Genomic DNA, 15,675 nt, shown 5'->3' with positions numbered 1-15,675 from the left:
GCAGCTAGTTGAAACAGAAGTTGGCCATAGTGCTGGAGAAGATTCAAAGGGGAAGGTACATGAAAGTTCTCTAATGCGTTTGATCTCCTAACCAACACTCATTAGGTCAATAAGCTGTGTATTACTCTTCAGTTAACATGAAGGAGATGCAGATAACTATTTAGCCATATTAATTGTTGCACACATGGCTGAATACCAGTGCTGCATTTTCTTCCTCCTTTGACTTGCAGTGGGTATAAGACTTATAGAGATAAGGAGTATGCATTAGGTGACATTAGTTTCAGTTTGGGGGGGTTAATTATACTTCTGTGATTCTCACAGAATTAAGATGTGAGAATTTGAATCCTTGAAACTGCTACAACAATTTCTACATCATTTTGTCTTGACATATGCATCAGCAAGTCCCTTTTATTACCTATTTTCTCACTTGCAAAATAATAGCCTTGGTCTAGAGTAAAGAATCTCAAACTGGCTGTGAAATAAGACTTCTTAAGAAGTTGAAAATTACGCATGTCAGGGTTGCAAACAAGGCATGTGTGCTAAGTCACTTCAGTTGTGTTCAGCTCTTTGCGACCCCATGGACTGTACCACACCAGGCTCATGTGGCCATTGGATTTTCAAGGCAAGAACACTGGAGTGGTTTGTCATGCTCTCCTCCAGGGGATCTTACCTACCCAGGGATCAAACCCACGTCTCTTATGTCTCCTGTATTGGCAGGTGGGTTCTTTATCCAATAGGCAAACAATGCATACTCTATCAGATTTTCCACAATTTTTCTGGGAATATGCATTTTAACAACCCCCCAGAGATTCTATAACCATTTCAATCTTAGTTTGGAAACTCTTGTATATGATCAATGATTCACAATTTTTTGTTTGTATCAAGAAGTTTCCTGACACTATTTAAAGAAGCAGGGTGCTAACTGATATTTTGGTCCTGTTAAGTCTATTTTATGATTTTTTGATATGTCACTATTAGGATACTGTTCTTTTTTGCCAGGTTTTATTGTACATCAATCTGGGATATCCCTGGAACAGGGGCATCTACCCAGCACTGTCTTTCTGAGGGCATCCTTAACTTCCTTGTTCCTCAGGCAGTAAATGGCTGGATTGAGAAATGGTACAATGACAGTATAGAGCACAGAGATGACCTTGTTGTGGTTGAAGGTGTATATGGCCCGGGGCCGTGCATAGGTAAAGAGAGTAGAGGAGTAGTAGATAACAACCACTGCCATGTGAGAAGCACACGTGGAAAAGGCTTTGTGACGTCCCTGGGCAGTAGGAATCCTCAGGATAGTGGCAATTATGGCGGCATATGATGAAACCACAGCCATTAGAGGGAGCAGAATCATCACCAGGGCCAAGAGGAAGTCTACTAGTTCTGCTTGTTCCTTGTTAGAGCAGGTGAGGTTAAGTAGTGGAGAGATATCACAGAAAAAGTGGTTGATGATATTGGACCCACAGTATGACAATCTGGAAATGAACAGAAGCTTCATCATGGAGCTGAAGAAGCCACTACCCCAAGAGGAAGCAGCAAGGCGAGTGGCCATACTGAAGGGCATTAGACTAGGATAACGGAGAGGTTCACAGATGGCTAGGTAGCGGTCATAGGCCATGACTGCCAACAGGACACATTCGGTGCAAGCTAAGGCAATGAAGAAATAGAGTTGGGTCATACAACCTACATAGGAGACTCTATGCTCCTGGGTAAGAAAGGCCCCCAAGAGTCGGGGAACAGTGACATTGATATACCATAGCTCCAGGAAGGAGAGATGTCCAAGGAAAAAGAACATTGGACGATGAAGGCTTGGAGTGAGCCAGATGGTGGAAACAATGAGTGCATTCTCCAACAATGTCAACAAAAAAATTACAAGGAAGAGTGCAAAGAGGAGCAGCTGAAGGGGTGGGGAGGTAGGGAAGTCCACCAAAACAAACTCTACTGTGTGGTCTCCACTCAAATTTCTCATGATCTCTGTCCACTTGATTGCCTGAAAAAGTAACAGGAAGAGCAAGATGTTGAAAGACAAATAGATCAAACTGCTGACACCCCCAGATTACAACCTTCTGAAGATACTCAACAGTATATTATCAATTATTTTGTTCCATTTTGTACATCATTTTGTTCCATCCCTTTCCTGTATCACCTCCCACCTCCAGGGAAAAACTCTTAGACTTAAGGATTGTTACTCAATAGCTTAGCAATTATAACAGCACTGGGTATTTGGTAAATGTTTGCTGAGTGGTTTCAAAACAAGTCTTAGTATTTCAGTATTTATTTTCTTATTTATGATATGTTCTTTTTTTACTTTCCACAAACTTCTAACCCTCATAGAATCTTTACTCAATACTTGTTTATGGAATGGATAAAAGAAAGAATGATAGAAAGGTGGAGCTTGAGGGCTTATCTCTCAAGGGAAATTGAACTAAGAAGTAGCTCAGGGACATTACTTGAGCTATAGTTCAAGGCAGTATTGGAGAAGGGTGGTTGGTTTGGGAACTGTTTTTTCACAGTTGGAGAAATAATTCAGTATAGAAGAGAAAATGGAATTCTGTACCAGAAAAAGGAGTAATTTTTTTCATTCATTTTGCAAGTTTTTTTAGGTACATTTTCTATGCTAGAATTATATTTCTCATTCCCAGGTGATGGGTTGAAAATAGATCACAAAAAGCGATCCATGTTCTAATTTCTGGAACCTATAGATGTGACATCTATGAGAAAGTCTTTGCAGATGTGCTTAAATTAAAGATATTGACACAGGAGATTATGCTGGATCATCCCGATAAAACTTAAATGCAATTTCAAGTGTCCTTATAACAGAGAGGCAGAGGGAAATTTGAAATAGATGCACAAAGGAGAAGGCAATATGAAGATGGAAAATAGAGAGATTTGAAGATTCCAACCTTCAACCTTGACAACTGCAGTGATGTGGCCATGAAACAAAGAATGCCAGCAGTGCCAGAGACAAAGGAGGTAAAGAATAGACTTTTGCTAGTGTCTTGTGGAAAGTATATCCCTGACAATACCTTGAACTTGGCCACGTGGCATTGATTTCAGAATTCTCGCCTCCAGAACTGTAAGAGCATAAATTTCTATTGTTTTAAGCCAGCTAATTTGTGGTAAATTGGTACAGCAGTCACAGAAAACAGATACAGCTCTTAAGGCGTGAAAGTGAAAAAGGCATTCCTATGCCTCCTAATCATCCACCTGTGCTTTTGCAATCTCCTATCAATATTGCCAGTGACCTGGCATTCGAGATTGGATCACATTAGATGTCATCAAGCATTTTCATTTTTGGTATAACTTAAGCACTTGTAAAGGCAAAGGAGAAAAAGAATGATATATCACATCTGAATACAGAATTTCAAAGAGTAGCAAAGAGATATAACAAAGCCTTCCTAAGTGATCAATGTGAAGAAATAGAAGAAAATGATACAATGGGAGAGAATAGAGATCCCTTCAAGAAAATTAGAGATACCAAGGGAACATTTCATGCAAAGATGGGTACAATAAAGAACAGAAAATGTATGGACAGAGGCAGAAGATATTAAGAAGAGGTGGCAGGAATACACAAAAGAACTATACATAAAAGATCATCATGATCCAGATAACCATGATGGTGTAATCACTCACCTAGAGGCAGACATCCTGTGAATGTCTGGAGTGTGAAGTCAAGTGGGTCTTAAGAAGCTTCACTACAAACAAAGCTAGTGGAGGTGATGGAATTTCAGCTGAGCTATTTCAAATCCTAAAAGATGATCCTGTGAAAGTGCTGCACTCAATATTCCAGAAAATTTGCAAAAAAAACAGCAATGGCCACAGGACTGGAAAAGGTCAGTTTTCATACCAATCCAAAAGAAAGGCAATGCCAAAAAATGTTCAAATTACCACACAATTGCACTCATCCCACATGCTAGAAAAGTATTGTTCAACATTCTCCAAGTGAGCCTTCAACAGTACGTGCACCGAGAACTTCCAGGTGTTCAAACTGGATTTAGAAAAGGCAGAGGAACCAGAGATTAAATTGCTAACATCCATTAGATTATAGAAAAACAAGAGAGTTCCAGAAAAACGTATACTTCTGCCTTATTGATTATCCCAAAGCCTTTGACTGTGTGGATCACAACAAACTGGAAAATTCATGAAGAGATCAGAATACCAGACCACCTTACCTGCCTCCTGATAAATCTGTACACAGGTCAAGGAACAACAGTTAGAATTGTACATGGAATAACAGACTGGTTCCAAATTGGAAAAGGAGTACCACAAGGTTGAATATTGTCACCTTGTTTATTTTACTTGTATGCAAAGTAAATCATATGAAATGCCAGGCTGGGTGAAGCACAAGCTGGAATCAAGATTGCCAAGAGAGATATCAATAACTTCAGATGTGCAGATGATGCCACCCTTATGGCAGAAAGTGAAGAAGAACTATAGAGCCTCTTGATAAAAGTGAAAGAGAAGAGTGAAAAAGTTGGCTTAAAATTCAACAACCAGAAAACTAATATCATGGCATCCAGTCCCATCACTTCATGGCAAATAGATTGGGAAATAGTGGAAACAGTGACAGACTTTATTTTTCTGGGCTCCAAAATCACTACAGATGGTGACTGCAGCCATGAAATTAAAAGAATCTTACTCCATGAAAGGAAAGTTATGACCAACTTAGCATATTAAAAAGCAGAGACATTACTTTGCCAACAAAAGCCCATCTAGTCAAGGCTATGGTTTTTCCAGTAGTCTTGTATGAATGAGAGAGTTGGACTGTAAAGAAAGCTTAGTGCAGAAGAATAGGTGCTTTTGAACTGTGGTGTTGGAGAAGACTCTTGAGAGTCCCTTGGACTGTGAGGAGATCCAACCAGTCCATCCTAAAGGAAATCAGTCCTGAATATTCATTGGAAGGACTGATACTGAATCTGAAACTCCAATACTTTGACCACCTGATGCGAAGAGCGGACTCATTGGAAAAGACCCTGATGCTGGGAAAGATTGAAGGTGGCAGGAGAAGGGGACAACAGAGCATGAGATGGTTGGATGGCATCACCAACTCAATGGACATGAGTTTGAGTAAATCTGGGAGTTGGTGATGGACAGGGAGGCCTGGCATGCTGCAGTTAATGAGGTCTCAAAGAGTTGGACAGAACTGAGTGACTGAATTGAACTGAATATATTTTTAAATTGCAAGACTTTTGATTTCTCTATCTACTTACATTTTTTTTAGTTTGTTTATTTCCTGTACCCTTGAAACTGTAAAAAGATTTTCTTCTGTATGTTGTTATATAATTTCACAAATCAATAAAAATATGATGTTTTTAAAGTAATACTTAAAATATATTGGAATATTAATAATAATTTGAATTGTAATTTTTTTCAGTTGTGGTATGCATTCATGAAGAGTACTTATTACCATAATGATAAATTTTTCAGCATCAAATCCAGTCTTACTTTTTATTTTAGAGATACAAACACAGAGAAAACTAATTTACACAATTAAATGACATTCATATGCCATAGCTCAGGGAATGAAATTTGTTTCATTATAGTGAAAACACTAAATTATTTGAAATTTTTATTAGTTGATCCATTATCAAAATTATTTTTATTGACTTATTAGTTGATAACTCATTTAGCTTCTATTTCAATTGTGTTGAAAGGAACATAATGGAAACCATGACTTGCAAAAGGATGCACTATCCAGTCATTCACGTTCTCATCACTGACATTGGCACTGATAAACTTTCATTCTGAGGCACTTCCACTCAGTAAGATTCAGTTATGCAAAGGAAGATAAGGTTTTGAAAGGAAAGTAGAAAAGAGGAAGAAATACTTTCTCAAGCAAATACATTTTAAGCAGAGCTGACTGTGGAGTTGAAGATCAGGGAATGATTCCCTTTGAACAATTCATGTCTGGATCTTGAAATATTTTTTGCATCTTCTAGTGTACAATGACCCAGGTTTAGAAAATTGATCTAATGCGTTAGAAATTTTTGACTCAGGGGGTGAAGAATCTGCCTGCAGTGCAGAAGACACAAGAGACATGGGTTTTATCCCTGGGTCAGCAAGATTCCTTGGAGGAAGAAATGGCAACCCACTCCAGTATTCTTGCTTGGGAAATCCCAAGGACAGAGGAGCCTAGTGGCCTACAGTCCAGAGGGTTGCAAAGAGGAGGATATGACTGAGCCACTAAGCACACACATAGTTTTCCAAGAGAATCTGGAGAGGTGGGAAGTTTGGGAGCTGGATAAGAAGGCAGTACAACATGCCTTGGGGCTAGATGATGATCCAATATAGGAAAAATTCAAAAATGGTGACTGGAAACAGCCAAGAGCCATGGTAAGGGAATTCAGATACTAAAGTAGACTGAGTAAAGACAAAATCTGAATATGGGCCTGTCTTCACACCTCTATTCTCAGTAGCTGGAGCAATGCCTAGGACATAGTTGTTGTTGTTCAGTCACTCAGTAGTGTCCAACTCTTTGAGACCCCATGGACAGCAACACAGCAGGCTTCCCTGTCCTTCACCATCTCCCGGAACTTACTCCAACTCATGTCCATCCAGTTGGTGATGCCATCCAACCATCTCATCCTCTGTCATCCCCTTCTCCTCATGCCTTCAATCTTTCCCAGCATCAGAGTCATTTCTAATGAGCTGGCTGTTCACATCAGGTGGCCAAATTATTGGAAATTCAGTTTCAGCATCAGTCTTTCCTTTAGTATTGATTGTTTTGATCTCTTTGCTGTCTAAGGGACTCTCAAGAGTCTTCTTCAACACCACAGTTCAAAAGCATCAATAGACACTCAAAAATATTAGTGGAATGAGTTTGTCTTGATTTGTGTAATCTTGAATAAGATTCATATGTCATTGATACAAAATTTGTATCACTCAGATACACATTTTATAGATTATACAAATGGAATGCAAACTACAGTTCTTGTTAGTTGTAGCACTGCATGAAATTTGGTTGAAACTTCCATTTGCCCCAGGAACAATCCTGAGGGACAGAGGAGAGTTGCTAGAAAATGGGGTGGAGAGTGGGAAGCACTCTGGAAAATCGTCATCTGGTTCAGAAGCTTTTTCCTTTTTTATTTACTTTTTTCTTCTGAAGCCTGTCTGGTTCTGCAGACCACAGGGGCTTAAATAGTCTGCAAGTTCAAATTCAAACCTGAAGAAGGGTCCCTTGTGCCCAGAGGTGCCCATGACCCTGACTCCTGTCCACTCCTCAGTATTACTTTACATCATAATCTTCATAGTGTTCTAGCTCAGTTATTGAAAATTGAATAGTATTTACTACTCCGACTGCACTGCTATTGCCAAGGATTTTCTTCTCTAGCTATTGCAACTCTGGCCACTAATCCCTGCCAGATATTGTCTCTTCCCATTTTCTACACCCTGTTCCAATCTACCTTCCCTACCCACAGTATTCAGATCCCCCAGGTAACTATGGCTATATCAATGTAATACATGCTCTTAACTCCTGTGTTATTTGCCCACCTCCCCACCATTTTTTTATGTACTCTAACTTCTGGGCAATATGTTTTCTCCCTTGTCATTCTCAGAGAAACACTTTATTGACACTTCAGGATTTTTATGGCATCAGGGTAGCATTCTACCACCATGACAGCACAGGGCAGATGAACCTGAAGCTTCAGCAATCACACAGAGGTGAGCTGTTTAAACACACTTCTCATTTGACAGCTTAGGTTCCAAAAAATAATTAGTGAGGAAGATCTCTAAGATTTTTTTCATTGAACCTCCCTTTAGAACCAAGAGCAGCTCTTTATCCATAGGTCCTCTTAGGACAAAATCATATGGATGGTATCATACAATTCATCTTTTGCTTACTGTCAAATGCTCCCTTTCATGGTTACCTTCTCTTCCTACATCTATCAACCACTAGTCTTATTTAGTCCTCCAATCACATCAAAGTTATTTAAGACATCACTCTGTTTTCTACTTCTGGTCCTTTGCACATGATAAACATTATAAATATCAATTCTTCTGTGACGACTTTGTCCAGTAGACCACTCACATCTGTTGCTGTGACTATGACTGTATTAACAGACCTATGGAGCATTTATGTAGTTTCCTGGATTTTTCCTCCTCAAGAACAGGAAAAACTCACTTCTTTATCCTCACTAAGTGCTTTACATATCATATGTAACCAATAATTTATAATTTGGGAAAATTAAGGTTTCTCTTCTATTTCAGAGGTAGGAGGATTAAATCCTACCTGTTTTTCAAATTTATCACATAGAGATGCTGTTACTGCTGGTCATAGTATCTGTCATTCCTAAATCATTGGCTTATATGACAATTAAAGAGACAATTTACTTGAGAATGATTTGGTCAGAGTGTCAAATGTCCTCAATATTTTAAAACAACTAGTGATTTTATAGGTCTGTAGATCTGAAATCCACAGTTTTCCTCAGCTGGATGGGGTGACTTGGGTCACCTCAAATGTCTATTTATACCAGCATAATTTCTTTGATTTCTGTCTGACTTTTACTTAATGCTGCTGCTGCTGCTACGTCGCTTCAGTCATGTCCGACTCTGTGTGACCTCATAGACAGCAGCCCACCAGGCTCCCCCATCCCTGGGATTCTCTAGGCAAGAACACTGGAATGGGTTGCCATTTCCTTCTCCAATGCATGAAAGTGAAAAGTCAAAGTGAAGTCATTCAGTCGTGTCTGACTCAGCGACCCCATGGACTACAGCCTACCAGGCTCCTCCATCCATGGAATTTTCCAGGCAAGAGTACTGGAGTGGGGTGCCATTGCCTTCTCTGGACTTCTACTTCATAGATCTTACATAAATGAAGCTGAACAATAAATTGCCTGACTCCTAATGATGTTCTTCAGGAAGCTACATATACATTTGTCCAGAGACAAACTGGGCAGAGACCTATACACAGGTATATCTCATTTTCAGAGTAAATTAAGTCTATTTTGTTTTCTTTGATGTCTTTCTTTGATCATCACAAATTGAATACTCATAACTCAGTTAGCAAAGAACTTGGTGAATCAACAATTGAGAGTCCTGATTCCTGTCTGGAATCACTATCATGACTATCATAGTCTGTGTACATATGGCATTCAGAGAAGACATAAAAATAAAATTGATTAGTGTGTTCAAGGTACTTAGTACTTTTTATATGCTGGCTTAATCCTTATAAGAGCACAATGAGTTTAAACACTTTGTTCTCTATAAATGACAGACAGATGAGTGATTTTTTTTTTCAAGATCATATATCTAGAAAATAGTGGAGCTGGGGTAAAGTCAGATGATCTGTTCATGGATGTTTGGGAACAAAATTGTTATCCTATAAACTTCCATGGAAGTTGGTAGATGTTCATAAGTACAGTATACAGCCAGATAAACTCACTCATTTGGGTTGAAACAAAGTGTGCTTTGTTTTGCCATGTTATGTTGCATTGTGTTTGGGCTCATCTGTGCACGACAGTAAAATTCAACCAGTAGTTCTTTAAAATCTCATTTAAATTTGGGATATATAGATATGGACTGAAGAAAGTAGTAGGTATGGGTTTGGACCTGGTCTTAGGGCAAGAAGTGCCACTTTCTGAATATATATAAAATTGGTGTCTGACTCTCCTACTATCAACTTCTGCTCTCTGGATCCCCCTTTCCATACACAATTTCCTATTTTTTCTATCACATTCAAGATCTCCGACACTTCTCTACTATGTAGCTTAAGAAGATTCTTATATTTGTGAACATTTCAAATGTATATTTCTCAGGCACCAAATCCTTAATAATAAATATTCGGAGATGAGTGAAAGAACAGGGTACTAGGCATGAGCTGCTTGGACAGCTAAGCTTCTTGAGATTTTTAAGCCAATTGAGCGTCTGAAGAAACCAAGAGTTTTCTCATTATTACGAGGAATCAGAAAACCAAAGGGAACTAAGGAAGGATCTGAGGGTATCTAGCCTGAGTAAGGAGAAGGTGTGGCACCCCACCCCAGTACTCTTGCCTGGAAAATCACATGGACAGAGGAGCCTGGTAGGCTGAAGTCCATGGGGTCACTAAGAGTTGGACACGACTGAAGTGACTTAGCAGCAGCAGCAGCAGCCTGAGTAAAGATAACATCTTCATAGAGTTTCATCTTTTTTTCCTTTGATTGCTAGTCCTCTGCATTCACTCAAATACCCATCTTAGGATGTTTATCAGTAAGTTAGTTACCTTTCTCTATCAAGCAGGGGTGGGCAGCCCCAGCCACTCTTCAGTAAAGTTGATGTTTCATGCTGGTCTCTGAGTAATGTGTGGCGTGAGAGGAAAGAGGTTTGTCAGATGGCTTAAGAGGGCATACTTCTTAAGTAAGCAGGAGCAGCAGTAGATAGCCCTTATAATCACATCTTTAGGATATGGTCCCTTAAGACATACTGCCATGGTGATTTACCTCTCCCTACGAAGACTATGTCCAAGTCACCTCAGGGACCATTTGTTCAAGGAAATCCATGATACGATGAAAGAACACAATCTGGAGGGACACAGCTCTGGAGGAATGCAGGATGAAGTCCTTGAGTTCATTGCCAGAGTGTCATCTGTGCAGTGCTTATACAAATTCTATTTTTAGAGGTGCTGAAGAGGTTATTTGTCTGCATACTAGACAAATATAAAACTAACTCAAATTTAAATTCTGTTGAGGAAATTACAAAATACAGTAAGCAAGTTAAGGACTAATTCTGGCAACCTCTGTAAAGCTATTAAATGTTGAGAAAATATTATTTGTCAAACTCTGTCCACTTTTGCATTTATATAACTTGTCTGTATGTGTGAAGGAGAGATTCTTTATTTCCCATGCATAAGTCTACAGGCTCCAAAGAGGAAAGCATTCTTTCTTGTTTGCCCCCTTTCATACCCTTTTTTGAATAGAACTGGGCTTGGAGAGCACATAGGAAGACCTCAGGATAATTGGATGAAGGTATGCAGAGGAGTAATTTCAGATTCATGATTCCTGGTACAAACCTGAATCTGTTGAAAATACATTTTTTTTTTCTTCTGTCATAAATCTGGGGGTCCTGACTGCCATTCATGTCCTGTCAGTCCCTTTGCTTCCCAGTCTACTAGAACTGTCCCAAATGGGGTAGATTATTTCCTATGATTTCAGTCGCTTAGTCATGTATGACTCTTTGGGACCCCATGAAGTGCAGCATGCCAGGCCTCCCTGTCCATCACCAACTCCTGGAGCCCACCCAAACTCATGTCCATTGAGTCGGTGATGCCATCCAACCATCTCGTCTTCTGTCGTCCCCTTCTTCTCCTGCCCTCAATCTTTCCCAGTGTCAGGGTCTTTCCAAATGAGTCAGCTCTTCGGATCAGGTGGCCAAAGGTATGTGTTAATCTCTTTATCACTGGAAATGTTCAAAGAGAGACCAAAAGCATCCTGTTTAGAATGCAATATTGGGGAGTGAACCCACCTAATATAAGTAATTTTTACTCCTCTCTGTAATGAAGTTTATTGTTATTGCAAAATGGTGGTTTAGTCACTAAGTCATGTATGACTCTTGCGACCCCATGGACTGTAGCCTGCCAGGCTCTTCTGTCCATGGGATTTTCCTGGCAAGGATACTGGAGTGGGTTACCATTTTCTTCTCCAGGGGATCTTCCCAACCCAGGGACTGAACCTGGGTCTCCTGCATTGCAGGCAGATTTTTTTTACTGATTGAGCTATGAGGGAAGCAAAACAATAGGGCTTTAAACATAGTCTTTACAATGGATTAGATGATGCTATAAGGTGTATTTCTGAGTTTTAGCCTGAAGGAGTGAGGAGATGCTAACTCTTAGAAAACACAAAAGGAGGAACAACATAAGAAAATCAGTGATTCGTTGTCTTAACACACTAAGTGCAAAAAAAAGAGGCAGGTATATACAGCAGTAAGTTAGAAATATTGGCCTGGGTTTTGCCAATCTTTATAAATTTTTAAATATTAAACTCTAGTAAATATAACAGGAGTAAATTTGACAGATTTAATGAGAAAACCAGATATTATAAAAAGAGAGAAAGATGAACAAGAGCTTGAAAATGGCCGTTGGTAGACCAAAGAAGTGAAAAGATCAAAAGTTGGCTAAGAAAAGAATCATGACAGCAGTTTTTTTGAGGGGAAGGGGTATATAGCTTCAGAAAGGAGAGGGAGATGAGAAAAACGAGAAAGTATCTTAGTAATCAAGTGAAGCAGAAAGGAGTGCTTTTGTACTTTTTCCAATGGATGCTGGAAAAATATGTACAATTGTCACTCATTGGACACTTTGTTTAAGTTTTAAGAAAAATCTCATTTAGTTATCTTCACACAATGTAGCTACAGTCTCAATGATCAAGTCCCTTAAAGTGGTTGAAATGAGACAGAATTTATTTCTGTCTTATATAACACCAGTGACAATCAGTTCACAGTAGGCAAGGCTGGCACTGCAGCTTAGCATCACAAAGTTGTACAAGTCACAGAGTGGTTCTGCCATTCTCAAAATAAGGCTTCTATTTCAGAGTTCAAAGTACTGGTTTCCCATTCCTAGCCATCAGGAAAGCAGAAAGAGAAATGCTGCTCTTAAGGGAGACATGTAGACATTGCACCCATTATTTCATCTTACATGTGATTGGAAAAACTTAGTTGCTTAGCTAATCCTGGATGCAAAGGAGGCTAAGAAATATAGTAACAATTATAATTAGCCACCAGCTATACCCATGTGCATGTAAATCTGGGGACTCATTCTTCAGCTCTTTTGTTGTATTTGTCACTTGTGCCAATAACATGCTGCAGTTGCATAATGAGAACTGTTATCTGTTAAAACAAATAATGCTAAATTGTTCTTCAATAATATCTTGCTGCTGCTGCTGCTGCTAAGTCACTTCAGTCATGTCCGACTCTGTGCAACCCCATAGTTGGCAGCCCACCAGGCTCCCCCATCCCTGGGATTCTCCAGGCAAGAACACTGGAGTGGGTTGCCATTTCCTTCTCCAATGCATGAAACTGAAAAGTGAAAGTGAAGTCGCTCAGTCATGTCCGACTCTTCGCGACCCCATGGACTGCAGCCTACCAGGCTCCTCCATCCATGCGATTTTGCAGGCAAGAGTACTGGAGTGGGTTGCCATCACCTTCTCTGCCAATAATATCTTGGCTACTTGTAAATCCATATAAATTTTAATATACTTCATTTTCAGACACAAACAAGGAAATTATTAGAATTCCCATTGGTATTTTCTTGAAACATAGATTTTTATGGAAAGAATGGACATTTATACAACATTGAGTCTTCTAACCCATGAAATTATATAACTCATAATTTACATATTTAAAAAAGTATTTTAGTAATTCTTTACAAATTTCCCTGTAGAGACTTTGCTTGTCTTTTATGAATTTTGTTCCAAGGTGTTTGATAGTTTTAAAGCTTTTACATGTAGTATACACTTTTATACTACATTATAGTTGTTAATTTAAGAAACTACAATTGATTTATGTTCATGTGTCCAGCAGTATATTGATTATTAATTCTAATAATTTGCATGCAGTTTATTTTGGATTTTATAACATACAATATTGTAAAGAAATGGCCCTTTATCTTCTTTATAAAGCTAATGTATTTTATTTCTTTTCTTTTCTTACTATACTGACAGTCTAGAATAACATGGAATAGGATTGATGAGAGAAGTTTTTCTTGTCTTGTTCCTAATTTAACCTGGACAGATTTAAGTATTTTACCATAAAGTAAAAAGTTTGATAATCTTCATTAGTTTAAGGAATTTCCTCTTAATTTCTATTACACTACAAGCTTTTTTCTCTATCACCTGAATGGATATTAAATATTATCAAAAGATTTTCTGTACCAATGAATAATCTCATGATTAGTATTTTTTCTTCTGATAATTACACCGAATGATTTCCAAATGTGAAAACTTTACATTTCTGAACTAAATTGAACTTGAGTATATGTATTTGGTTGGTTTTATTTTACCTGAGATTTTTACATCTATGTTCCTGGGAGAGATTTCAAGATATAGTGTATGGTTTGGTGGTGGTTTAGTTGCAAAGTTATGTACAACTCTTGCAACTGCATGGACTGTAAACCACCAGGCTCCTTTGTCCATGGGATTTCTCAAGTAAGAATACTGGAGTGGGTTGCCTTTTCCTTTTCCAGGGGATCAAATCTGGGTCTCTTGCATTACATGTGGATTTCTTACTGACTGAGCCACCAGGGAAGCCCCAGTATATGGTTTATACTAGCCAAAAAAAAAAAAAAGGCTCAAGCTGGTTCTAGAAAAGGCAGAGGAACCAGAGATCAAATTGCCAACATCTGCTGAATCACAAAAACCAAGAGAGTTCCAGAAAAACATCTACTTCTGCTTTATTGACTATGCCAAAGCCTTTGACTGTGTGGATCACAATAAACTGTGGAAAATTCTGAAAGAGATGGGAATACCAGACCATCTGACCTGTCTCTTAAGAAACCTATATGCAGGTCAGGAAGCAAAGGCTAGAACTGGACATTGAACAACAGACTGGTTCCAAATAGGAAAAGGAGTACGTCAAGACTGTATATTGTCACCCTGCTTATTTAACTTATATGCAAAGTATATCATGAAAAATTCTGGGCTGGGAGAAGCACAAGCTGGAATCAAGATTGTGGGGAGAAATATCAATAACCTCAGATATGCAGATGACACCACCCTTACTGCAGAAATTGAAGAACCTTGCATCCCTGGGATATAAAAACCATATGATTATCTCAATAGATGCAGAGAAAGCCTTTGACAAAATTCAACATCCATTTATGATAAAAACTCTTCAGAAAGCAGGAATAGAAGGAACATACCTCAACATAATAAAAGCTATATATGACAAACCCACAGCAAACATTATCCTCAATGGTGAAAAATTGAAAGCATTCCCTCTAAAGTCAGGAACAAGACAAGGGTGCCCACTTTCACCACTACTATTCAACATAGTATTGGAAGTTTTGGCCACAGCAGTCAGAGCAGAAAAAGAAATAAAAGGAATCCAAATTGGAAAAGAAGAAGTAAAACTCTCACTATTTGCAGATGACATGATCCTCTACATAGAAAACCCTAAAGACTCCACCAGAAAATTACTAGAACTAATCAATGACTATAGTAAAGTTGCAGGATATAAAATCAACACACAGAAATCCTTTGCATTCCTATACACTAATAATGAGAAAACAGAAAGAGAAATTAAGGAAACAATTCCATTCACCATTGCAACGGAAAGAATAAAATACTTAGGAATATATCTACCTAGAGAAACTAAAGACCTATACATAGAAAACTATAAAACACTGGTGAAAGAAATCAAAGAGGACACTAATAGATGGAGAAATATACCATGTTCATGGATTGGAAGAATCAATATAGTGAAAATGAGTATACTACCCAAAGCAATTTATAGATTCAATGCAATCCCTATCAAGCTACCAACGGTATTCTTCACAGAGCTAGAACAATTTCACAATTTATATGGAAATACAACAAACCTTGAATAGCCAAAGCTATCTTGAGAAAGAAGAATGGAACTGGAGGAATCAACCTACCTGACTTCAGGCTCTACTACAAAGCCACAGTCATCAAGACAGTATGGTACTGGCACAAAGACAGAAATATTGATCAACAGAACGAAATAGAAAGCCCAGAGATAAATCCACACACATATGGA

General features: G+C 38.6%; 1 protein-coding gene across 1 annotated transcript; it reads right to left on the bottom strand.

The window, feature by feature from the left end:
- Positions 1–1,012: 1,012 nt before the first annotated feature.
- LOC113890413 (olfactory receptor 6P1) lies at positions 1,013–1,966 on the bottom strand. The gene has a single exon (XM_027538301.1). The coding sequence runs from the start codon at positions 1,964–1,966 to the stop codon at positions 1,013–1,015; it is 954 nt and encodes a 317-aa protein (XP_027394102.1).
- Positions 1,967–15,675: the final 13,709 nt, after the last annotated feature.

The sequence above is a fragment of the Bos indicus x Bos taurus genome, chromosome 3, assembly GCF_003369695.1.
Source record: "Bos indicus x Bos taurus breed Angus x Brahman F1 hybrid chromosome 3, Bos_hybrid_MaternalHap_v2.0, whole genome shotgun sequence".
Classification (NCBI taxonomy): Eukaryota; Metazoa; Chordata; class Mammalia; order Artiodactyla; family Bovidae; genus Bos; species Bos indicus x Bos taurus.
This window is presented reverse-complemented; position numbering and strand designations above follow the sequence as displayed.